This window comes from Punica granatum, unplaced genomic scaffold, assembly GCF_007655135.1.
Source record: "Punica granatum isolate Tunisia-2019 unplaced genomic scaffold, ASM765513v2 Contig00564, whole genome shotgun sequence".
Lineage (NCBI taxonomy): Eukaryota > Viridiplantae > Streptophyta > Magnoliopsida > Myrtales > Lythraceae > Punica > Punica granatum.
The window spans coordinates 34,044-60,813 of record NW_022204415.1 but is presented as its reverse complement, the minus strand read 5'-3'; the positions used below and the strand labels follow the sequence as shown (position 1 = coordinate 60,813).

At 41.2% G+C, this 26,770-nt stretch overlaps 1 protein-coding gene and 1 long non-coding RNA gene across 5 annotated transcripts; both read left to right on the top strand.

Moving 5' to 3' along the window:
• The first annotated feature begins 9,539 nt into the window (after positions 1–9,539).
• LOC116191024 lies at positions 9,540–18,990 on the top strand. 4 transcript variants are annotated; one of them, XR_004153144.1, is made up of 6 exons: positions 9,540–10,019; positions 11,307–11,361; positions 12,485–12,546; positions 12,765–13,182; positions 18,181–18,248; positions 18,947–18,990. It is a non-coding gene; the product is annotated as an uncharacterized LOC116191024 (long non-coding RNA). The 4 variants fall into 4 exon arrangements; XR_004153142.1 differs by lacking the exons at positions 18,181–18,248; positions 18,947–18,990 and adding an exon at positions 13,742–13,802 and having other exon boundaries at positions 9,541–10,019; XR_004153143.1 differs by lacking the exons at positions 18,181–18,248; positions 18,947–18,990 and adding an exon at positions 13,499–13,559 and having other exon boundaries at positions 9,541–10,019.
• Positions 18,991–19,640: 650 nt separating this feature from the next.
• Positions 19,641–26,464, top strand: LOC116191023. Its single transcript, XM_031520222.1, has 3 exons — positions 19,641–21,018; positions 25,667–25,734; positions 26,404–26,464. Exons 1-2 carry the CDS (start codon positions 19,698–19,700, stop codon positions 25,711–25,713), a joined length of 1,368 nt encoding a protein of 455 aa, XP_031376082.1. The 5' UTR covers positions 19,641–19,697; the 3' UTR covers positions 25,714–25,734; positions 26,404–26,464.
• The last annotated feature ends 306 nt before the right edge of the window (positions 26,465–26,770 follow it).

The window sequence follows — 26,770 nt, the reverse complement described above, 5'->3', positions numbered from 1 at the left end:
ATAACTAAGGCTTGACCTTCACAAACCGCATGCTCGACGTCACTAGCATCTTCTTGGTGGATGCATGGAATCACTATCTTCTTCTTCTTCAGTCTCGATATCCCCACTCTCCATCATAATCATGGTCCGCTTTTTGGACATTGGGAAGCAATGTGACCTGAGCCCAATAACGAAAACATTTTGATATCACGATTTCTTTGAGGTTCAGAAAAAGTTTTACCCTTATCCTTGTTGTTGGCTTGGGTCGTGTAGTGTCTCCCTTTGGCTTATAATCAGTCTTCTCGTCCGGTTTCGTAGAAGAGCCCAACTTCGATCTCCAAGACGCTGAACCCGAAGCTTCACCTATCTGTCTACCTTTGAAGATGTTCGACCCCCTCTCCCTTGAGCTGCCTCTCAACCTTCATGGCCATGTGTACCACGTCGTCAATCTCCACGTAATGTTTGCAGCTCGACTACATTGGCAATCTCCCGATTATGGCCACAGATGAATCGAGCCATGGTTGCTTCTCTCGTCCTCCTCAACATTAGCACGTATCTGGCTATTTCCATCTCCTTGTAATAATCCTCCACCGCCTTGGAACCTGCTTCAGACTTTGGCAACTTCAAGTGCAAGTCCCGATAATAATGGGAAGGTACAAACCTCTTCTCATTACTACTTACTGCTTTCATTTCCTCCAAGTATCAATACGAGGCTCACGATTCCCTGCGTCTACTCACAGTTAATTGGTCCCACCAAACAATGCATAATCGGTGAAAGCAAAACTGCAGCCAATTTAACTTTCTTTTCCTCTGAATAATTATGACAATGAAACACAAGCTCAACCTTCCTCTCCCATTCAATGTAAACATCGGGGTCGTTTTTTACCTTGGAATGGAGGTATGATCTGCTTAATCGAACCTGTGTTGGTCCACGACGGCGTCTCTCCTCCGGTGCTCCCTACGAACGAAATGCCTTGGTCTGCCTCCTCTTCCTCCACCTCTCCCCCAAGTGTCATCGGAGGCCACTTCCTCTTCTTCATCATATGCTTCTTCATCAAGAGTATCAACGGATGGTTGTCGGTGGGGTCTCCTAATCCGTGGCACGGGCGCAGGTCGAAGCCGTTCCAAACCGTTCGTCTTGCCTATCCAACCTTTCTCAGAATTCACCGAAAAACCATGTTCATGCGCTCAAACTGTTGTTGCATGGCTCGTAACGTCATGTTTCAAATCAGGTCCTCTGTCGTCTCCACTATTTTCGTGTGACATGATAAAATATGCAATTATAGGATCCTCACGCGCTCCCTCACGTGTTTACACTCAGCAAGATGCCACTCAAAACACTCGTGTTTTCACTCAAATAGGCTTTTATCCTCTGATGTTCTCACACACTCTTGCCTTTTTCCTCTCCTCTTCAAAAGTCTAGGGCAACTAATCAATCCGATCGCAAGGCGGAAAACGAGTTCAACCCGAACAACTTATAATATTAGATCCACAGAAAATGATATGACACAATCTGACCCAACGACGTAGTTTATGGATTGATAGAAGACACTGCGTACGGAAGAGCTACTATGACAGGTCAACTTAACGCCAAAACGATTAGAACACAAAGACAACAAATTGTGCAATAAATTCTTCGCCCACGAAGACAGCAAATGGTGCTGCGAATAACACCCGATGATAACTCCTTTTTTTTTTCTTTTTTTTTTTGCACTTTTTCTTTCTTCTTTTTTTTTTGACGATTTAGACAGCTAAGATCAGATCAGACAAGATTAATGGAAAGTATAGAAATGAAAGCTATATCTAAAGATTCTAGAATGAAGAAAAAGAAAAGAACAAGGATAGATGAAACCTCGATTTGGAACTTAGGCTCTGATACCAAATGATGCGAACCCCACGAGACCTGCCGCAAGAGCCGACAACAAAGACTGGAAATCGAACCCGAATCGCCATTAGAGATTAAGAGGGATGGAATATTGACCCGATGGTTATAGAAAACCAAGAACCAATATTATAAAGGAATGGAATATTGACTCGATGGTTACAGAAAACCAAGAACCAATATTATAAATAGCCGAGAATACAAGCATCCATGCTTGCAATCACGGAAGGTTGCCGAAGAACAACATGGAGGAAAATTCTCACCAGTGTAGCCTGAAAGTACCTCTAATCAGCTATTCAGCCTCCTTTATATAAGCCTAGGAGAATCTGGAAACTAATAAATTTGGCAACTGGAATATCTTTAGTTTCCTAAAACCGGAATTAATAGAGGAAACTAAATAAAGGCCCCCCTAGAATATTTGGCAGTCTTTTTATTCCTTATTCAGCATCTCTTGGCTTTCCTTATGCGTCTACTCTAATCTTAGATGGGCTATTGACCATCTCAAGACAAGTTAATTGGGTAAGGCCCTTTAGAGACCAATTCGAATTAGTCTCCTCTTGGCCCAAGAAACCCGCAAATGAGCTCTCCACAGCTTGCTGGATTTGTCTTGCCTTCGCTCGTGTGATTGGTCCACTCGAAACATGTAAGCCTCCGAGATCTTGTGCATCAGCTCCCTCTTCACGAATCCCACTTCCGAGCTCGTGTGCTTCAGCCCCATCATCGTGCCCACGATCCTCATCACGAAGTCTTTCCGACCTATGCTCGTCGGTTTGACCCCGAGTCGTATCATTCCCCCTCTCTTCAAAAGGATTCGTCCTCGAATCTGAACCTGCGTCAAAGGGAGAAAGATCAGAAACATTAAAAGTCGAACTTACTTGATACTCACCTGGAAGATCAATCTTATAAGCATTGTCATTGATCTTATCCAGAACTTGAAATGGTCCATCTCCGCGTGGATTCAACTTGGAATTCCTCAGGCTCGGAAATCTCTCCAAACCCAATCTCCAGGTTGAAAAGTGACCCGCTTCCTTCCTTTGTTGGCTCGGGTTGCTGCTTGTTCATTCTTCTTCAAAATGTTTTGCCGTGCCCCTTCATGAATCTGCTTCACCAACTCTGCCTTTTTCTTTCCATCAAGATTAGGAAGCTCATTTACAGGTAAAGGAATCAAGTCCAACGGAGTTAGTGGATTAAAACCATAAACAACCTCAAATGGTGAAAACTTTGTAGAAGAATGCACAGTCCTATTATATGCAAATTCAACGAATGGAATGCAATCTTCCCAAGCTTTCAAATTCTTTCCAGTCACAGCGCGCAACAAAGTGCCCTAGGTTCGATTGACAACCTCGGTTTGTCCATCTGTTTGTGGGTGACAGGTAGTAGAAAACAACAAAGTTGTTCCCAACTTAGCGCACAGAACTCTCCAAAAATGACTCAGAAATTTCGCATCCCTATCACTCACAATCGTCTTAGGGACTCCATGTAAACGCACCACTTCCCTAAAGCAAAGATTTGCCGCATGAGTAGCATCATCAGTTTTATGACAAGGGATAAAGTGTACCATTTTTGAAAATCGGTCAACAACCACAAAGATAGAATCTCGACCATTCCTAGATCTAGGTAGACCCAAAACAAAATCCATGGAGATATCAATCCAAGGGTGACTTCGAACAGGTAATGGCATGTAAAGTCCATGTGGATGAATTTTCGATTTAGCCTTCTTACATGTGATGCACCTGAACAAATTCTCTCGACATCTCTTTTCATGTGAGGCCAAAAGAAGTGCTCCTTCAGAATGTCCAAGGTCTTAGCAACTCCAAAGTGCCCCATCAACCCTCCCCCATGAGACTCCCTAACAAGTAATTCACGCATGGAACTCTTTGGAATACATAGCCTATTTTCACGAAATAAATACCCCTCATGCCTATTTTCACGTTGGATTGAGTTCACAGCTCTACAATCGATATTTTACCGTGATCTTGTTCATAGCTCTACAATCGACACACATTCTCCAAGTCCCGTCTTTCTTTGGAACGAGCAGAACAAGGACAGCGCATGGGCTCATACTTTCTCGAACATGTCCTTTGGCCAATAGCTCCTCAACTTGCCTCTGAAGTTCTTTACCCTCTTCCGGACTACTTCGATAGGCCGGTCGGTTTGGAATAGGAGCTCCTGGAATAAGATCAATCTGATGCTCAATCCCTCTTATTAGTGGCAGTCCCTGCGGCATTTCTTCGGGAAAGACATCTTCGAATTCCTGCAAGAGAGAAATAGCAACACTAGGCAAAGTAGAGTCAAGGTCAGAAATAGAAAGATACACCTCCTTGTACAAGAACAAGATCATCGGTCTATTACCCTTATAAGCACCCTTAAGCTCTCTTTCTTTTGCATAAAACTCAATTTCCTCTCCCTTTTTTCTGAACTCTCCATCTTTTCACTCTTGTTTTTTCACATTCTCTCCACTTTCTTTTCTCTCAAGATCACTCTCTTTCTCTTTTGTTTTTCAGCCACTTTTTCACTCTTCTCACTAAGAGACCTTTTAAATCGAATCTGATCCTCAAACACTTGAGTCGATTTCAAGGGTGCAAGTGTTACTTTCTTCCCGTCCTTTACAAAATGAATATCGGTTCCTATACCCATCATGTATCACTCTCCTGTCGAACTGCCATGGTCTCCCGAGCAACATATGGCTAGCACTCATTGGTACAACATCACAAAGAACCTCATCCCGGTACTTTCCAATACAGAAGGACACAAGAACCTGTTTATTTACATTCACTTCACCGCATTCATTCAGCCACCGGAGTTTGTACGGCTTGTGATGTTTTTGGGTATGCAAACCGAGCTCGTCTACCATTAACTTGCTGGCCACATTCACGCAACTTCCTCCGTCAATAATCAACCCACACACACGATCCTTCACATGGCAACGAGTGTAGAAGATATTCTCCCTTTGCACCTCATCACCATCCTCTCTAACTTGAACATGTAGGGCTCGCATGATAACTAAGGCTTGACCTTCAACTGCATGCTCGACGTCACTAGCATCTTCGAGTGGATGCATGGAATCACTATCTTCTTCTTCTTCAGTCTCGATATCCCCACTCTCCATCATAATCATGGTCCGCTTGTTTGGACATTGGGAAGCAATGTGACCTGAGCCCAAACAACGAAAACATTTGATATCACGATTTCTTTGAGGTTCAGAAAAAGTTTTACCCTTATCCTTGTTGTTGGCTTGGGTCTCGTCCGGTTTCGTAGAAGAACCCAACTTCGATCTCCAAGACGCTGAACCAGAAGCTTCTACCTTTGAAGATGTTCGACCCCCTCTCTTGAGCTGCCTCTCAACCTTCATGGCCATGTGTACCACGTCGTCAATCTCCACGTAATGTTGCAGCTCGACTACATTGGCAATCTCCCGATTATGGCCACAGATGAATCGAGCCATGGTTGCTTCTCGGTCCTCCTCAACATTAGCACGTATCATGGCTATTTCCATCTCCTTGTAATAATCCTCCACCGACTTGGAACCTTGCTTCAGACTTTGCAACTTCAAGTGCAAGTCCCGATAATAATGGGAAGGTACAAACCTTCTTCTCATTACTGCTTTCATTTCCTCCCAAGTATCAATACGAGGCTCACGATTCCTGCGTCTACTCACAGTTAATTGGTCCCACCAAACAATGGCATAATCGGTGAAAGCAACTGCAGCCAATTTAACTTTCTTTTCCTCTGAATAATTATGACAATGAAACACAAGCTCAACCTTCCTCTCCCATTCAATGTAAACATCGGGGTCGTTTTTACCTTGGAATGGAGGTATGATTAGCTTAATCGAACCTGTGTTATGGTCCACGGCGTCTCTCCTCCGGTGCTCCCTACGAACGAAATGCCTTGGTCTGCCTCCTCTTCCTCTACCTCTCCCCCAAGTGTCATCGGAGGCCACTTCCTCTTCTTCATCATATGCTTCTTCATCAAGAGTATCAACGGATGGTTGTCGGTGGGGTCTCCTAATCCGTGGCACGGGCGCAGGTCGAAGCCGTTCCAACCGTTCGTCTTGCCTATCCAACCTTTCTCGGAATTCACCGAAAACCATGTTCATGCGCTCAAACTGTTGTTGCATGGCTCGTAACGTCATGTTCAAATCAGGTCCTCTGTCGTCTCCACTATTTTCGTGTGACATGATAAAATATGCAATTATAGGATCCTCACGCGCTCCCTCACGTGTTTACACTCAGCAAGATACCACTCAAAACACTCGTGTTTTCACTCAAAATAGGCTTTTATCCTCTGATGTTCTCACACACTCTTGCCTTTTTCCTCTCCTCTTCAAAAGTCTAGGGCAACTAATCAATCCGATTGCAAGGCGGAAAACGAGTTCAACCCGAACAACTTATAATATTAGATCCACAGAAAATGATATGACACAATCTGACCCAACGACGTAGTTTATGGATTGATAGAAGACACTGCGTACGGAAGAGCTACTATGACAGGTCAACTTAACGCCAAGACGATTAGAACACAAAGACAACAAATTGTGCAATAAATTCTTCGCCCACGAAGACAGCAAATGGTGCTGCGAACAACACCCGATGATAACTCCTTTTTTTTTTCTTTTTTTTTTTTTTGCACTTTTTTCTTTCTTCTTTTTTTTTGACGATTTAGACAGCTAAGATCAGATTAGACAAGATTAATGGAAAGTATAGAAATGAAAGCTATATCTAAAGATTCTAGAATGAAGAAAAAGAAAAGAACAAGGATAGATGAAACCTCGATTTGGAACTTAGGCTCTGATACCAAATGATGCGAACCCCACGAGACCTGCCGTTGACTGTGCTTGTGATTGTTGTTTGACTATAGCCATGGGACCGCTGGACCCGGCGGATTACAAAATGGGCCAGATCGGCCGCTGGACCCAGCGAAATACAAGTAGGGCCTGATCGGCCGCTGGACCCGGCGGAATATAAACAGGGGCATGATCGGCCGTTGGACCCGGCGGAATATAAACAGGGGCCTGATCGGCCGCTGGACCCGGCGGAATAGAAAAAGGGGCCTGATCGGCCGCTAAGACCCGGCGGAATACAAATTGAGGTCAACTCTTACCGCCAGAGGTTAATAGGCGGCCCCCGCTTATGAAATGTGGATATTGGAAGTTGAGAATGGTATGAGCGAGATGTGTGGGGTCACGGTACCATCATAACTCTGTTGCGAGGAAATGCAACCCTGTGGCTATATTGATTTGGTTGTGTTGTATATTGGTTGTTTGGTTGGATTGCTGTAAATGTGATGATTTTTATGATTGTCTGAATTATTGTATTGAAGCCGTTTTGCTTGCTAATTTGATTTAGTTAGGTTATGAGTGCAAAATGATGTTGGTTAATGGTTAATTCTAATAATAGTTTATATGGTTATAAGGGTAATTGATTGTTGATGAATGAACGTAGTAATCATTTATATGTATTGTCTAATATGTCGTGTGGGTGAATATTTGCTTATGCTACTACTGTCTATATGAATATTTGATTGTCTAAAATATATTTATCACTTAATATTATTCATTTTGCTTTGGAATTTAGTGCTCACTGAGATACAGCTCACACTCTGCATACATTTTTTTTCAGATAAGCTTCCGATTGCTCGGAGGAATCACTTTTTGATATCGGGGATCAGCTTGGAGGACTAGGTAGGAACCTTAGTTATTTAATAAATATCCTTTCTGTATAGAATGGACTTTAGAATGTTACAACCTGAAAATTTTGTTTAGTTGTATCACTGATGTGAGTGCGAAAAAGAAATCTTCGGAAAAGTGTATATACCTATTAGAGTTGATGGATTGGTTATATACTTTGGAAATTTATGAGAAGTAAGTTTTTATGTGATAATGGGTTCGATGAAATTTAGGAAAAGTTCTATCGAAAATTCGGGTCGTGACAATTTTGGTATCAGAGCATAGGTTAGGAGATCCTATAGACTTAAGTTGAAGCTTGATCCCCGAGTAATTTTTGGATAATTGTGGTGATTTGGCTAGGATTTCTTGAATTCTATGCTGGTTGATTAAGTTGTTTATGCTTTGAATTTGTTAGTAAATAAGCACGGGCTTACGTCTGCTTGTTGAAATTTACATTTGCATTGCACCATGGGAAAAATTGATACTAAGCAACTAAGGATTGAAATTATTATTAAATAATTAGGTTTTTCATATCAAGTTTTACAAAAGTGCTTGCAATTTTTGAGCACATATATTTTGATTTCGTTTGTCCGAATATCATTTGGATCTCCGATTGAATTCAATATATGCTGTCATGTTTGTAATATGCTTTTTCCTTGGCAGTTAATTGTGATTTTCTTGTTTAGTTGTTATGTCAGTTAGTCGATTAGTTTTGGTCTTAATTGCTCGATTTCATTATGAGTAATTTTTAATATTCTACTGACATATTAGCAAGATTTTCCAAAGGTTGATGTTTACAAATTTCTTGGTGCTAAAGAATAAGCTGGGGACTTAAGTATACTTTTAAAATCTATATATAATTATTTGAATACTATTAAGATTTAAGTAAAGGGAGGCACCTCAGGTTCCCTATAGTTTGAGTTTCTTGCGGAATTAACGTTACGATCGGTTATTCCTCAAGCTCCAAATGAGTATTGGATTCGCTTAAGTATCAGAGTCAAGATACATTTCAGCTATACAGATATGGTTTCACAAGGATTCCTTATAGATCAGGTTCAGAGGTATTCTTCCAAGAAGTTCTTGTGACTTTTGACCATGTATGTCATATTTCCTTCATTGGGATATTTCCTGGAGTATCAACTATTCAATGTTGTCCGCCATCCTGTGTTCTCTGATTCCAGCAATGGCGACTCCATATTATTTTCTCCTTTATATCTGCAACCAGTCAGGGTTGATGTTGTCGTGGGCTTGATCATACGGGATTGAGGGAATTGTTGCTCTGCTTATTCAACAGGATCTTACTTGGTTCTTATCATTGATCTTGGGATTTTATTATTGCTTGGGTTAATATTTTAGTCTGGCATCATCGTATGAGTTCAGCATGGGTTTCTGGTATTCTAAATTTCTGCTATCAGCAATCCACTTTGGCATGGGTAATTCTATTGGAAAAGCTATCAGGTTGAGATTGGCCAATTCTACCATCAGCAAGGACATATATAAATCTTTGAGCACCTAAGGCAGATTTGGGATTTATTTCAGTTTATATATCCCAGCGATATGGCAGGAATTCTATAGATCTGATTTAGGATAGAGACTTCGGTATTCGAATTCAAGAATCTTAGAGTTGCTTTGAGATGGAGATTTGAATATTCTACAAGACTGGAGCTCAGAACATCTAATTAGTATAGTGGCTCAGCGGAAGTTTGGAAAAGTCAGTTCAGAGGTGATATGGGGACCTGAGGATGCCATAACTCCTAATGTTCTAACTTTTCTGGTATCACATAAATAAGTTTCGAGGACGAAATTTCTATTAGTGGGGGAGATTGTGAGATCGATTATTTTTATACCAAATAGTACAAATGCTCATACACTTATATATATATATAGATTATATATACGTTGCTGAAAAAAAAAAAAAAAAAAAAGAAGAAAGTGGGGTTGAAAGGGGCCCCACGTGGCCCCATTACCCCCAGGTAAACCCACCGCCATAGTCCTTTCCTTCTGATGCTTCCAACCATTTCATTTCCTTTTGTTTTTTTCCTTCCATCTGCTGAGCTGAAAAAGATCTGGATCACTCCCTCCCTCTGTCTCTCTCTTTCAATTCTCCTTTGCTTGGCGAGCCTCGCCGATCGCCATGGACGCCAGCAAGCTTCTGTCCGGTTCAACGGTAGTGTTTCGCAGTCACTCCCTCAAGTTCGTTAAGTTGCTAGCTCCAGCTCCGGTTTCTTGACACCTCCTTCTTTGAAGACGTCGTCCTCGTTCACGGCGACTTCGTCTTTGACCCTGCCCCGGAGAAAACCTCCAGTGTCTGTCGTGCGGCGGAGGTTAGCGCTGAAATGCGGCGCTGTTGCTGGAGGTATAACCGAAATCGATGAGAGCCAGTTCGCTGATACGGTGTTGAAAAGCAACCGGCCTGTGCTGGTGGAGTTCGTGGCCGACTGGTGTGGTCCTTGCCGCTTAATCTCTCCCGCTATTGAGTGGGTGGCTCAGGTCTGACTTCGCTTCTCTCTTCTCTGCTGTGAATTTCTGACTAATGAGGAGAATTTCAAGTAGTAATTCCTCACGCCGGAGAGTTTGAAATTGTGGACTGGATTGTAGCTTCCGACTTTGTGATTTGCTAAACGATACTCTGCATCATATCATATTAGATAAATGGATTGGATTAATCGACTGACTCAATTTTGTTATTATTATTATCATTTCAATTATGCATGTCGCTTACTCTCCATCTTGCTCATCTCCCGTGATTTTTCTGAGTTTGACTCGACTTGGGTGTAATCAATTATTCTGATTTTCGTGAGCTTTTGATTAGTGCAGAAGTAAAACATACACACATATTTATATGCTCGGTTTGGTTCTATTAGTTGCTTACAACAAACAATTAATGTATAATATGTATGAAGGAGATATCAACGTAGCATTTTGGTGCCAGAAAATATGAAGATGGAGAAGTTAATTAATTCGAGAGTCTTTTCAATTTTAGTTTTGGGGTCTTCCTGCAAAGCAAGTAGGAATTTTCTGGGGAACTTTGATGGTATGGGCAGCTTGTTAGTTCCTTGTTGCTTACGGCCGTTCACTTATTGTTTTTTTTTTCTTTAAAAGTGTTGCTTGCTTCTTCTGAATCTTGTTCTCGTGCGCATCCAAACCAATCCCATTCAGTTAAGCTTAATAATGTTAAGATAAAATATATATGTAATGTCCAAGTTGATATGAATTGAATTATTTATGTGAGTTAGTTAGGTTGAACTGTTCAATTTGTATTAACTAGATATGCTTAGTGATTCAATTATATATATATATATATATTTGTGTGTGTATATATATTGTTGTTAAGCTATTAAAGTTCTAGTATTACTATTTTAGCTTAGATAGGTTATTATAAATTGTTATGAATAATATTGGGTAGGCGATGCTAGGAGATTACGCTATGTTGTCTCGAGTTTCATGATGTTGGATTTCTTATATAAAGTATTACCTGGCTGTTGCTATTATGGTAATTATATATATTTTTAGTCCTTTATGAATCTATCATTTACCTTGAAATTGATAAGAACAATCATGTTTGTTTAAATGAAGATTATAAAGATTAATTTAAGTAGTTTTTGATATAGATGAGAAATGGAAATGATGAACACGATATATATATATATATACATATATATACATAAATCGGGATTTATTGGAAATAATAGGCTCTAAAGGAGATTGTGGGAGGTGCGGGAGGCCTATAATAGTGCTATGTTAATTATTTTCTAAGTTTATGTTTGCAAATTATAGGAAATCGAGGATTCTGAAGGTTCAATCCAGTGAGCTACCTTTCTGGAAGTTGTCGGTGAGTACTTCATTCCATTGTGAAATGATATATATAATTATAGTATGTTATATGAATACTCTATTTCCTTGTGAAATTATGTGTTATAATTATATAAATTATTTAAGACGAATATAGTGGTAGTTAGATTAAGGAATCGGTCTTGCAATGTTGTGGGAAAGGATATGAGAAATATGGCCTTTTATGTTTCACCTTGATTTGGGATATGCAGTGTGATTGAGTATGTGGCTTGCGTAAGAAAAATATGATGATACTGTGATTCAATTGGAAAATGATTGTGGTTGTGTTTGTGTATGTGTATACGGAACTGTGATAATTTGGGAATAAGGATTTGGTGTGGGCTTATGATGTGTGATGGCATGGCTGCAGTTGACTGTGCTTGTGATTGTTGTTTGACTATAGCTATGGGACCGCTGGACCCGGCGGATTACAAAATGAGCCAGATCGGCCGCTGGACCCAGCGGAATACAAGTAGGGCCTGATCGGCCGCTGGACCCGGCGGAATATAAACAGGGGCCTGATCGGCCGCTGGACCCGGCGGAATAGAAAAAGGGGCCTGATCGGCCGCTAAGACCCGGCGGAATACAAATTGAGGTCAACTCTTACCGCCAGAGGTTAATAGGCGGCCCCCGCTTATGAAATGTGGATATTGGAAGTTGAGAATGGTATGAGCGAGATGTGTGGGGTCACGGTACCGTCATAACTCTGTTGCGAGGAAATGCAACCCTGTGGCTATATTGATTTGGTTGTGTTGTATATTGGTTGTTTGGTTGAATTGCTGTAAATGTGATGATTTTTATGATTGTCTGAATTATTGTATTGAAGCCGTTTTGCTTGCTAATTTGATTTAGTTAGGTTATGAGTGCAAAATGATGTTGGTTAATGGTTAATTCTAATAATAGTTTATATGGTTATAAGGGTAATTGATTGTTGATGAATGAACGTAGTAATCATTTATATGTATTGTCTAATATGTCGTGTGGGTGAATATTTGCTTATGCTACTACTGTCTATATGAATATTTGATTGTCTAAAATATATTTATCACTTAATATTATTCATTTTGCTTTGGAATTTAGTGCTCACTGAGATGCAGCTCACACTCTGCATACATTTTTTTCAGATAAGCTTCCGATTGCTCGGAGGAATCACTTTTTGATATCGGGGATCAGCTTGGAGGACTAGGTAGGAACCTTAGTTATTTAATAAATATCCTTTCTGTATAGAATGGACTTTAGAATGTTACAACCTGAAGATTTTGTTTAGTTGTATCACTGATGTGAGAGCGAAAAAGAAATCTCCGGAAAAGTGTATATACCTATTAGAGTTGATGGATTGGTTATATACTTTGGAAATTTATGAGAAGTAAGTTTTTATGTGATAATGGGTTCGATGAAATTTAGGAAAAGTTCTATCGAAAATTCGGGTCGTGACAGAACTTCAGTACCATTGCTGATTCTTTAACATAAATCATCAAGAAGGATGTTGGGTTCAAGTGGGGAGAAGAGCAAGAGAAGGCTTTCAATACATTAAAAGAAAAGCTAAGTTCAGCTCCATTGCTACTTTTACCATATTTCTCTAAACTTTTTGAAATCGAATGTGATGCTTCTGGAATTGGTGTAGGTGTTGTACTTATGCAAGACCGGAGGCCCATTGCCTATTTCAGTGAGAAGCTTAAAGGGGCCGCTTTGAACTACTCTACCTACGACAAGGAGTTATATGCGTTGGTGAGAGCACTGGATACGTGGCAACACTACTTGTGGTCTAAGGAGTTCATCATTCACACAGACCATGAATCACTGAAGCACTTGAAAGGCCAAGGTAAGTTGAATCGCAGACATGCACGTTGAATTGAGTTCATTGAGATGTTCCCATATGTGATCCAATACAAGCAAGGTAAGGAGAATGTGGTAGCCGATGCCTTATCTCGCAGGTATGCCCTTGTTTCAACTCTTGGAGCTAAGTTTCTTGGGTTAGAGCATTTTAAGGAGTTGTATGAGCATGATCCTGATTTTGCTGCTATGTTTGCTGCCTGTGAAAAGGGAGTGTTTGATAAGTTTCATAGGCATGAGGGGTATTTATTTCGTGAAAATAGGCTATGTATTCCAAAGAGTTCCATGCGTGAATTACTTGTTAGGGAGTCTCATGGGGGAGGGTTGATGGGGCACTTTGGAGTTGCTAAGACCTTGGACATTCTGAAGGAGCACTTCTTTTGGCCTCACATGAAAAGAGATGTCGAGAGAATTTGTTCTAGGTGCATCACATGTAAGAAGGCTAAATCGAAAATTCATCCACATGGACTTTACATGCCATTACCTATTCCAAGTCACCCTTGGATTGATATCTCCATGGATTTTGTTTTGGGTCTACCTAAATCTAGGAATGGTCGAGTGATGCAAATCGTAGCACGACTTCAAGGGATCCAGCTCAAGTTCCAATGGGACCGATTACGCGAGCACGAGCAAAGAAGTTTAAAGATGAACTCAACGGCCTGATTCAAGAGGTTTGGGCTCAAGCAAATTCGTGGAGGCCCATTGGACATGAATCACGTGATCCACAAAGATCCATCAACATTATTCAAGTTATAGAAGATTCTGGACAATGCTAAATTCAGCAAGTGTTTGAGGAAGTTTCTAGAATAGTTGATGATCAACAGAAGATATCATCAGATTTGTTTAAAGTTTAAATCTCATAGAGATATTCTAGGGGTATTTAGATTTCATATCTTTATAAATTATGTCATATCTCTATCGATAATCTAGTGATAGGCTCACGAACCAGAAATTGATAAGAAAGAAGGGTGGAGGGTAGAACCAACAAAACTCACTCGATAAGATGACTCGCCACGAGTAAGAAAAGTCGGGTTGATTCGCCACGCTCAAGGAAGAACGATAAGAATCGGGGTTTTCGCCACTAAACAAGGAACTTGTTTAGATAAGAAAGAGAAGAAACGCTCTAAGCAATTTCATTCAAATATTCATCAAAGTCTGTGTTCTTCTCTTACAATAAGGTGCATATTTATATAGAGAGAATACACCTCCATTGACTCTAGAATAGGAAACTGACACGTAATAATATAGGAAACTGATATCTGATATCCTCTAGATTACTTTCCTAAAATAGAGTAATGCAATAATCTGAAATAGGAAACTTAAGATTGCTGACTCAAGCTAATATAGGAAATAATGTCTAATTAAGGGAAACTATATCATAGAAATATTATCTTCTCGTAACAGCTGAAGTCTTTTAAAATATAGGCCATCACTTCGGGCTGGACTCCTCGTCTCCTATTTCCAAGCACTTAAGTAAGGTAAAGGGCCCGGGGAGAGTTGCAACAAGCTTCTTGGCCATGGAACGAGTGATAGGACCCGACCTAGATATGGCCTCGTCTTGGACTGCATTCTTGGGCACATCATCCCCTCCTGGTTCGGAAGGATTTGCCCTCAAATCCATATCTTCTTCATCTTCAAAATACGGAGATAGGTCCCTCACATTGAAGGTTGCTAAAACATTATAATCATCGGGCAACTTAATCTTGTAGGCATTGTCGTTAACCTTCTCCTTGACAAGAAATGGACCCTCAGCCCGCGGCATCAGCTTACTCTTTCTCTTACTTGGAAACCTCTCCTTACGAAGGTGAATCCAAACAAGATCACCTGGATTGAAATGAATTGGCTTCCTTCCTTTATTCGCGCCCTGAGCATAAGCTGCGTTTTTCTTCTCAATTTGCTTCTTCACTTGCTCATGCAAAGCTTTGATCTGCTCGGCCCGTTTCTTGCCATCGAAACACAATCTTGAACTGGTTGGTAAGGGTGCCAAATCAAGGGGTGTAATAGGATTGAAGCCATAAACCACTTCGAAAGGAGTCTTCCTAGTAGTGCTATGGATGCTCCGATTATAAGAGAATTCAACCAGTGCAAGGCAAGTATCCCAACTCTTCAAGTTTTTACTCACAGCAGCTCGAATCAAAGAGGAGAGAGTACGATTTACCACTTCTGTTTGACCATCAGTTTGCGGATGACATGCCGTACTGAATAGCAATTTAGTTCCAAGCTTCGCCCATAAGGTCTTCCAAAAGTAACTTAGGAACTTAGGGTCCCGATCAGACACAATGCTCATAGGAATACCATGCATCCTCACCACTTCTTTGAAGAACAAATTAGCAACATGGGCAGCATCATCGGACTTGTGACATGGAATGAAATGAGCCATCTTAGAGAAGCGATCAACTACTACCAGAATCGAGTCTTTGCCCCTCTGAGTCCTTGGTAAGCCAAGTACGAAATCCATACTCAGATCAATCCATGGCTGGTCCGGTACTGGCATAGGCATATATAGGCCATGGGGAGCCTCCTTGCTTTTTGCCTTCTTGCAAGTAATACACCGTTCAATAATCCGATGCACGTCCCGAATCATTTTTGGCCAGTAGAAATGCTCCTTGACCATCTCAAGAGTCTTCTTCTCTCCGAAATGGCCGGCTAAACCCCCAGCATGTGCCTCTCGCACTAATAACTCACGAACGGATCCACTCGGAATGCAAAGCTTGCCAAGCTTATACAAGTAATACCCATCAACGGCGCCCTTATCGCAAGCCAAACGAATTGGGGAAAAATAGGGATCATCCACATACCGACTCTTAATCAGTTCAAACCCCAGCAGCCTAGCATTCATGAGTGAAATCAATGCATACCTTCGAGATAGGGCATCAGCCACGACATTAATATTTCCTTGTTTGTACTTGATGACATAAGGAAATATCTCCAAGTATTCCACCCATTTGGCATGCCTTCGATTCAGCTTATTTTGTCCCTTCAAATGCTTTAGGGACTAGTGATCGGTGTGAATGATAAACTCCTTGGGGAGTAAGTAGTGTTCCCACGTCTCAAGAGCCCGGATCAGAGCATAAAACTCCTTATCGTACGTCGAGTAGTTCAGACTCGCACCACTTAGCTTCTCACTGAAATAAGCTATTGGGCGTTTGTCTTGCATAAGAACAGCTCCAATTCCAACTCCCGATGCATCACATTCGATTTCAAACGTCTTGGAAAAGTCAGGTAGGGCTAAGATAGGAGCTGCACACAGCTTCTCCTTGATGATCTCAAAACTTCGTTGGGCTGATTCACTCCACTTAAACTCGGTACCCTTCTTCATACATTCAGTTAATGGAGCAAGTATAGTGCTGAAATTCTTTACAAATCTCCTATAAAAGGATGCCAAGCCATGGAAACTCCTCACCTCGGATGCGGTAGTGGGAGTGGGCCATTCCCGAATAGCCTTGATCTTTTCTTCGTCCACCTCGACGCCCTGCTGAGAGATAACAAAGCCAAGAAAGACGACTTTGTCCTGGCAGAATCGACACTTCTTCATATTGCCATATAACTTCTCTCGTCTCAGAATTTCGAAAACTCTCCTATGATGCTCAGCATGCTCCTCAAGGGTCTTGCTATAGACCAAAATGTCATCAAAGTAAACAACGACAAAATGGCCAATGAATTCCCGCAAGACATGGTTCATCAGCCTCATAAATGTGCTAGGAGCATTGGACAGTCCGAACGGCATAACCATCCACTCATATAGACCATGCTTGGTCTTGAAGGCTGTCTTCCACTCATCTCCCTTGTGAGGCTAGTGTCCACCAAACATGCATATATGCTCATATACATATCCATATGCACATGCATGGTTACATAACATACATGTATATAATATACCCTTATTTTTTTGGCTGGATCTTTAAATGTATTTAATATATCACAACTTGTGGCTGGATCATTATCTATATGAAAGAAAAAAATAATAATAATAATAAAAAACGAAAAAGGTGAGAAATCAGATAGAGATGGGTGTAGAATGGGCCAAGTGGCCTCCTCTTCAGCAGCCATCTCCTTCCCACCGCCTTTGACCATCTTTGACCACCTTCTTTTTCTTCTTTTCTTCCTTATTTAAGCCATACCCTCCCTTGCTCTGTCCCTAGCTGAAAGAAAACGAAAATGAACCAGAAGAGAGAGAGAGAGAGAGAGAGAGAGAGAGATAAGTGAGCCGAGTTGAGAAATTCTGGGAGAAGAAGAAGAGGAAGAAGGCTAAGTCCGAAAATATTGATTAGTAAGTTGATTATCTATGATTTAAACATTGATATTTACTATGTTGTACATGGTTTGTGGCTCTTCTTGCATCCTTCTTGTCTGATCAAGTTTCAAAAGATTAGTTTATGGTAATTTAGTTAGTTCTCCTAGCTGATATAAGTTGGGTTTGATATATATTGGAGTTAGTCTTATGTTGTGTTGGGATGAGTTTGGTCACCAATAGAAGCTGAATAATTCGGTATTAAGGCAGGGGGCAAATTTCTTAGTTGAGTTAGGAGGCTTCTAATACACATAGCTATACCCTTCTGAAAATCTATATATACATATATAGATGTAGACAAGTGAGTGTACATATGTATATATATGCATATATTTTGCTCTTTGAGCTGACTATGGATTAGAGAAGGGATCTGATTTGAAATTTATCATGCATGATAATGATATCATGTGATGGGTTGATTGACTAAGCTCTTGTTTATTTGTATTTTGGAACCAAAGAAGTACTTAGAATTCCTTGTACTCCTTACTTGAATTTGGCTTATCGAATTGGCCCTCCGTATAATATAATTACTATTCTAAACTGATATGATTTGAGTTATGCATAGCATATCATTGGAATCGTTATGTCATTGGTTATATTTTAGTTATATTAATCAAATAATACGGGAGTTAAAACTGATACCTATATGTACTCTTATTTAGCATATTATCTAACCTTTGTGCTTGAACTGAATAGGGGCTGGGGAGACTAAGGTTATACCTCCGAAAGGCTCAACTCATTAAGTGGTCGTTTCAGGGGTGTTTGTGAGTACTTTCTTCCATCGTAAAATGATAATAAATATATATATATATGTGTGTGTGTGTGTGTGTGTGTGTGTGTGTGGTTATAGAGGTGATGGTGGCTGAATGATTGCAGAACATAGTTGATGTGTATGCTTAGTATGCTTGTGATGGTTGCACTATAGCCATGGGATCGCTGGACCCGGCGGAATATAAATAGAGACTTGATCGGCCGCCGAACCCGGCGGAATATAAATAGGGACTTGATCGGCCGCTGGACCCGGCGGAATATAAATAGGGGCCTGATCGGCCGCTGGACCCGGCGGAATATAAACAAGGGGCCTGATCGGCCGCTGGACCGGCGGAATATAAATGAAGGTCAACTCTTACCACCAGAGGTTAATGGGCGGCCCCCGCTGATGAGATGTGGGTGTTGGAAGTTGAGAATGGTATGAGTGAGATGTGCGGGGTCACGGTACCGTCATAACTCTGTTGCGAGGAAATGCAACCCTATGGCTATATTATTGTTGTTTGGATTTGGTTGCCATATGAGTTGTGTGAAAGTATGATCTTGGTATTGGATTCCATATCTGGTGGAATATGTATATATAAATAGATATATGATTTATTGTGGTGAATTGTGATGTAACATATTAGCTCATTTTACCTTGGAATATAGTACTCACTGAGTTGCAGCTCACCCCCTGCATACATTTTTCCAGATGAGCTAGGAGCTAGACTAGCCGCACAGGAGGGCTTTGGATAACGGGGATCAGCGCAAAGGATTTTGGCAAGTAGGCCCACCCATAGTATAGGTAGTAAGTGTTACAATCTTGTTACGACCTGAAACTTTTGTTAGTTGGTTTAGTAGTATGGTTGTAGCTGAACACACTATGGAGAGCATATATGTACATTAGAATCCGTTAGACTCATTATATATTCATGTAGAGCATGCCGAGTTAGTTTAAAGGTTGGATGTGTTGTAGAAGTATGCTATATATATATATGAAAGCTTTTCGTTCAGTCTGTGTTGCAAGATGGTTGCAATTGAGAAATCTTTGAGAGTTTTATGCATATATCTGAATTGGTTAGGTCATTATATGTTTATATAGAGCTTGTTGGGGTGGTTTAATGTATTGAGAATTAGGGAAATAGATTATACGTATATGAGTTGCGTATATGATAATGGATATTAAGGAATAGAGGGGAAACTCGGCTATAAGTTTCGGGTCGTGACATTTTTGGTATTAGAGTCTAGGTTATAGGATTCTGTAGACGTAGTGCGCCTGATCCCCGTTCTTTTTGATTAGTTGCGGCCCCAAAACGGGATATATCTTATCATTGTGTTGTTAAATGCTTGGTTAACTTGTGTTCTGTTTAGGAAAATTTGCAATGGGACCCAAATGTGCAAGGCGGGGTCGACCTAGATACCGTACAGCCGAGAATTTAGCTGATCTGAGTACACCTGAGCCGATGACAGAGGAGCAAGTGTCTCAAGCTCCTCAAGAAGCTGCTGCAGCTCCTAGGGATCAAGATCCACCAATCCACCAGACATTAGCAGCCATGACTCGTCTAGTTGAGCAGCAAGCGCAGCTAATCGAGCAACAAACGGCTTTCTTCCAGAGGCAAGCAGCACAGCCGAGTGCAGCTACATCTCACATGGAGCAGCAATTGACGCCGTATGAAAGGTTTAGGAAATATGGTCCATCTAGTTTTTCGGGAAGTGCTGATCCTATAGAAGCAGAGAATTGGATAGCTGGAATGGAAAGAATTTTTGCAATCATGGAGGTTTCAGACAACCAACGTGTGGCACTTGCAACATTCATGCTAGAAGGGGATGCTCAGTACTGGTGGGAGGCTACTCAAAGACGACTGGACCCGAACTCCTCGCACGTTATCACTTGGGCTGAGTTTACGCAAGCATTTTATAACAAGTACCTTCCAGCCTCGTTTCGGCGCGCCAAGGAGCGGGAATTTTTGAATTTGAAGCAAGGGGACCTTAGCGTAGCTGAATATGAAGTAAAATTCACCAAGTTGTCGCGTTTTGCCCCGACATTGGTAAGTGATGAAGCTTCCAAATGCAGTAGGTTCTTGGATGGATTGAACCTCAATATTAGGTCGCGCGTTTCCGTTCTGGAGATCCCATTATTTGCAGACCTGTATAATAAAGTCATTATCGCTGAGGAGGACTTACGAGAGGAATTTCATCAGAGGGAGCAAAGTAGAACTCGGCCTAGTAGCTCACTTGTAGAGGGTTCCTTCCGACCCCCAAAAAGAGGCGGGTTCATTCAAGGCTTCAATAGAGGGAAATCAACTTATCAGCAGCTTCCGCAATGGTCTCATGAAGGTAAGGGCATGAGGAGTCAGAGTGGTGGAAGTTATGGTGGAACTAATCTCTCAAGGCATCAAAATTGTCAGAATTGTGGTCGATTTCATTCCGGAGTTTGTCAAGTGCAGTCCGGGAGTTGCTTTCATTGTGGACGTCGTGATCACTTAAGAAACAATTGCCCACAATTAAGGAGTGAGGGGGTTACATGTTTTAGATGTGGCATGAAGGGACATGTACAGAGGAATTGTAGGCAGCCTATAGTAGCAGTGTCAAGCAGCGCTAGTGTAGGCAATAGGCCATCGGCGATGAGAGGCCGTGGGCAGATGAGTAGCAATAAGAGTGTTCAAAGCCGAGGGGGCGGGTCGATGGTGAGCTCAGCAGGCCAGGCAAATAGACCAATGGCGCAGGGTAGAGTATTCACCCTAACGAAGCGGGATGCGGACGCTACTCCTACTGTTGTGACGGGTACGTTAAATCTCTTTAATAAACCTGCTCATGTACTTATAGATCCAGGGTCCACTCATTCATATATCTCATTGTCATATGCCATGCATTCTGATAGACCACGAGAGTTATTAGATAGTCGTATCTCCATAGCTACACCGACGGGGGAGAGCGTAGTGGTTGGGGAAGTGTATCGCGGTTGTAGGCTACACTTAGGGGATAAAGAGATGCTAGTAGATTTAATACCCTTAAACATTTGGGATTTTGATGTTATCCTCGGGATGGATTGGCTTGCTTCTCATCATGCTTCGGTGGAGTGTTACAAGAAGGAGGTTATCTTTAGAATACCAAATGAGCCTGAATTTAAGCTTCATGGAGATCAGTTGGGTGCTCCATTTAATGTTATATCATTTCTCGAGGCGACGAAACTTTTGAAAAGGGGGTGTGAAGGATATTTGGCACATGTGGTTGCTACCGAGGTCAACTCACCAAAACTTAGTGAAATTTCAGTAGTCTGCGAGTTTCCAAAGGTTTTTCCTGATGATTTACCTGGTCTTCCTCCTGATAGAGAGATTGAGTTTACTATCGAGCTAGAGCCCGGTACTGCGCCGATTTCCCGTGCACCGTATTGTATGGCCCCGTCAGAACTCAAGGAATTGAAAATTCAGCTGCAAGAATTGTTAGAAAAGGGATTTATCAGGCCAAGTGTATCTCCTTGGGGTGCTCCCGTTTTGTTTGTGAAGAAGAAGGATGGCTCACTCAAATTGTGTATAGATTACCGACAACTGAATCGGGTAACGGTGCGCAATAAATATCCTTTACCTAGGATAGATGACTTGTTTGATCAGCTCCGAGGTGCTACCGTCTTCTCGAAGATCGATCTTAGATCGGGATATCACCAGCTGAAGATCAAGGACTCTGATGTGCTCAAGACTGCTTTTCGCACACGGTATGGACATTATGAATTCCTTGTGATGCCTTTTGGGTTAACAAATGCCCCAGCAGCTTTTATGGATTTAATGAATAGAGTATTCCAGCCATATCTTGATCAGTTTGTGGTGGTTTTCATCGATGATATACTGGTATACTCGAGGAACCGGAATGAGCATGAAGAACATCTCCGAGTAGTGTTGCAGATCTTGAGAGAAAGAAAACTTTATGCTAAGTTTAGCAAATGTGAGTTTTGGTTAGATCGAGTGGGATTCCTCGGGCATGTGATTTCTGGTGATGGTGTATCAGTGGACCCCACAAAGATAGAAGCTATCTTGAATTGGAATCGTCCTACAAGTGTAACAGAGGTGAGGAGTTTCCTAGGATTAGTTGGTTATTATCGAAGATTTGTGGAAGGATTCTCCCTTATTGCTGCTCCCCTGACTCGGCTAACGCGGAATGGTGTGAAGTTTGAATGGACAGATGAGTGTGAGCAAAGTTTCCAGGAGTTGAAGAAGAGATTGACCACTGCCCCAGTGCTTGTTATTCCGTCCACTGATGAGGGGTTTGTGATATATAGTGACGCATCCCATCAAGGCTTAGGCTGCGTATTAATACAAAATGGCAGAGTAGTGGCTTATGCATCTCGGCAACTAAGGACTCATGAAAAGAATTACCCGACACATGATCTTGAATTGGCAGCTGTGGTGTTCGCTCTCAAACTTTGGAGACATTATTTATACGGAGCAAAGTGTGAGATTTATACAGATCACAAGAGTTTGAAATATTTGTTTACTCAGAAGGAACTTAACTTGAGACAGAGGAGATGGATGGAACTAATCAAAGATTATGATTGCACGATCAACTATCATCCAGGGAAAGCAAATGTCGTGGCAGATGCATTGAGTAGGAAATCATCAGCGAGATTAGCAGGTATGTGGAATGTTCACGACACACTTATTAATGAATTTAGGTCATTGGAAGTTAAACTAGAGGCGACCAGTTCTGGAACATTGATGGCTATTTATGATGTGAAGCCAGTGCTAATTGATCGAATTCGAGAAGCGCAACAAGTAGATCCATTTTTGGTAGAGATGAAAAACAAGATTAAGGAAGGCAGAGTAAAGGAAGGCAAGAAGTTTGAATTTCTTTTGAAGGAGGATGACACACTTATGCTTGGGAATCGAATTTGTGTACCTGACGATGCTGAGTTGAAGAAAGAGATCCTTGCACAAGCCCATAGCTCACCATATGCGATGCACCCGGGAAGCACCAAGATATATTATAATTTGAAGAGAAGTTATTGGTGGTATAACATGAAAAAGGAGATAGTTGAATATGTCGCTAAGTGTCTAGTATGTCAGCAGGTTAAGGCAGAACATCAGTACCCATCCGGGTTATTACAACCTCTTCCGGTACCTGAATGGAAATGGGAAAAGATCACCATGGATTTTGTCTCGGGACTTCCACGAACACGAAGGGGACATGATTCTATATGGATGATAGTTGATAGGCTGACTAAATCCGCTCACTTCCTACCAACTAAAACTACATTTGGTGCTGATCAGTTGGCACAATTATTCATTAAAGAGATTGTGAGGTTGCACGGTGTGTCGGTATCTATAGTATCAGACAGAGGCTCATATTTTACTTCCAAGTACTGGAATAGTTTTGTTACTGCTCTGGGCACGAAGCTGAATTTGACCACTGCTTTTCATCCCGAATCAGATGGGCAGAGCGAAAGGACCATTCAGACATTGGAGGATATGTTAAGAGCGTGTATCATAGAATTTCAAGGTAACTGGATGACTACCTTCCTTTGATGGAATTCGCGTATAATAACAGCTATCAATCTAGTATTGGAATGGCACCATATGAGTCGCTTTATGGTCGGGCTTGTCGAACACCATTGTGTTGGAACGAAGTTGGAGAGAGGCAATTAACTGGACCGGAAATAGTCGACCTAACAGCTGAAAAGGTCAAGATTATCAGAGAGAGATTAAAGACCGCTCAAGGGCGACAAAAGAATTATGCTGATAAACGAAGAAAGGACCTCGAGTTTCAGCAAGGGGATCGAGTTTTCTTAAAGGTATCACCGTGGAAGGGTATTATGAGATTTGGCAAGAAAGGGAAGCTTAGTCCCAGATATATCGGGCCATACGAGGTTCTCGAGCACATTGGGAAGGTGGCATACCGGTTGGCTCTACCTCCTGAACTATCCCGTATTCATAACGTGTTTCATGTGTCAATGTTGCGTAAGTATATACCGGACCCATCTCATGTTTTGAGTTATCAACCGATGGAGTTAAATGAGGACTTGACATATGAGGAAGAGCCAGTGGAGATCTTAGATAGGAAAGAGCAGGTCCTTCGAACCAAGAGAATTCCATTAGTAAAGGTGTTGTGGAAGAGTCATTCGATAGAAGAAGCCACTTGGGAACCCGAGGATTCTATGAGAGTCAACTATCCATACCTTTTCCCAATATCAGGTAAATAATTTCGGGGACGAAATTTTCATTAGTGGGGGAGATTGTGAGGCTAGTGTCCACCAAACATGCATATATGCTCATATACATATCCATATGCACATGCATGGTTACATAACATACATGTATATAATATACCCTTATTTTTTTGGCTGGATCTTTAAATGTATTTAATATACCACAACTTGTGGCTGGATCATTATCTATATGAAAGAAAAAAAAATAATAATAATAAAAACGAAAAAGGTGAGAAATCAGATAGAGATGGGTGTAGAATGGGCCAAGTGGCCTCCTCTTCAGCAGCCATCTCCTTCCCACCGCCTTTGACCATCTTTGACCACCTTCTTTTTCTTCTTTTCTTCCTTATTTAAGCCATACCCTCCCTTGCTCTATCCCTAGCTGAAAGAAAACGAAAATGAACCAGAAGAGAGAGAGAGAGAGAGAGAGAGAGAGAGAGAGAGAGATAAGTGAGCCGAGTTGAGAAATTCTGGGAGAAGAAGAAGAGGAAGAAGGCTAAGTCCGAAAATATTGATTAGTAAGTTGATTATCTATGATTTAAACATTGATATTTACTATGTTGTACATGGTTTGTGGCTCTTCTTGCATCCTTCTTGTCTGATCAAGTTTCAAAAGATTAGTTTATGGTAATTTAGTTAGTTCTCATAGCTGATATAAGTTGGGTTTGATATATATTGGAGTTAGTCTTATGTTGTGTTGGGATGAGTTTGGTCACCAAAAGAAGCTGAATAATTCGGTATTAAGGCAGGGGGGCAAATTTCTTAGTTGAGTTAGGAGGCTTCTAATACACATAGCTATACCCTTCTGAAAATCTATATATACATATATAGATGTAGACAAGTGAGTGTACATATGTATATATATGCATATATTTTGCTCTTTGAGCTGACTATGGATTAGAGAAGGGATCTGATTTGAAATTTATCATGCATGATAATGATATCATGTGATGGGCTGATTGACTAAGCTCTTGTTTATTTGTATTTTGGAACCAAAGAAGTACTTAGAATTCCTTGTACTCCTTACTTGAATTTGGCTGATCGAATTGGCCCTCCGTATAATATAATTACTATTCTAAACTGATATGATTTGAGTTATGCATAGCATATTATTGGAATCGTTATGTCATTGGTTATATTTTAGTTATATTAATCAAATAATACGGGAGTTAAAACTGATACCTATATGTACTCTTATTTAGCATATTATCTAACCTTTGTGCTTGAACTGAATAGGGGCTGGGGAGACTGAGGTTATACCTCCGGGAGGCTCAACTCATTAAGTGGTCGTTTCAGGGGTGTTTGTGAGTACTTTTTTCCATCGTAAAATGATAATAAATATATATATATGTGTGTGTGTGTGTGTGTGTGTGTGTGTGTGTATGTGTGTGTATGGTTATAGAGGTGATGGTGGCTGAATGATTGCAGAACATAGTTGATGTGTATGCTTAGTATGCTTGTGATGGTTGCACTATAGCCATGGGATCGCTGGACCCGGCGGATTATAAAAGGGGCCTGATCGGCCGCCGAACCCGGCGGAATATAAATAGGGACTTGATCGGCCGCTGGACCCGGCGGAATATAAATAGGAGCCTGATCGGCCGCTGGACCGACGGAATATAAATGAAGGTCAACTCTTACCGCCAGAGGTTAATGGGCGGCCCCCGCTGATGAGATGTGGGTGTTGGAAGTTGAGAATGGTATGAGTGAGATGTGCGGGGTCACGGTACCGTCATAACTCTGTTGCGAGGAAATGCAACCCTATGGCTATATTATTGTTGTTTGGATTTGGTTGCCATATGAGTTGTGTGAAAGTATGATCTTGGTATTGGATTCCATATCTGGTGGAATATGTATATATAAATAGATATATGATTGATTGTGGTGAATTGTGATGTAACATATTAGCTCATTTTACCTTAGAATATAGTACTCACTGAGTTGCAGCTCACCCCCTGCATACATTTTTCCAGATGAGCTAGGAGCTAGACTAGCCGCACAGGAGGGCTTTGGATAACGGGGATCAGCGCAAAGGATTTTGGCAAGTAGGCCCACCCATAGTATAGGTAGTAAGTGTTACAATCTTGTTACGACCTGAAACTTTTGTTAATTGGTTTAGTAGTATGGTTGTAGCTGAACACACTATGGAGAGCATATATGTACATTAGAATTCGTTAGACTCATTATATATTCATGTAGAGCATGCCGAGTTAGTTTAAAGGTTGGATGTGTTGTAGAAGTATGCTATATATATATATATGAAAGCTTTTCGTTCAGTCTGTGTTGCAAGATGGTTGCAATTGAGAAATCTTTGAGAGTTTTATGCATATATCTGAATTG

Bases quoted from the DNA above. Each gene is read 5' to 3' on its own strand.
- LOC116191023 (XM_031520222.1), top strand. From the start codon at position 19,698: ATGACAGAGGAGCAAGTGTCTCAAGCTCCTCAAGAAGCTGCTGCAGCT. The intron at 21,019-25,666 runs GTACGTTAAATC...TGAACTGAATAG, and splicing joins TACTCCTACTGTTGTGACGG to GGGCTGGGGAGACTGAGGTT.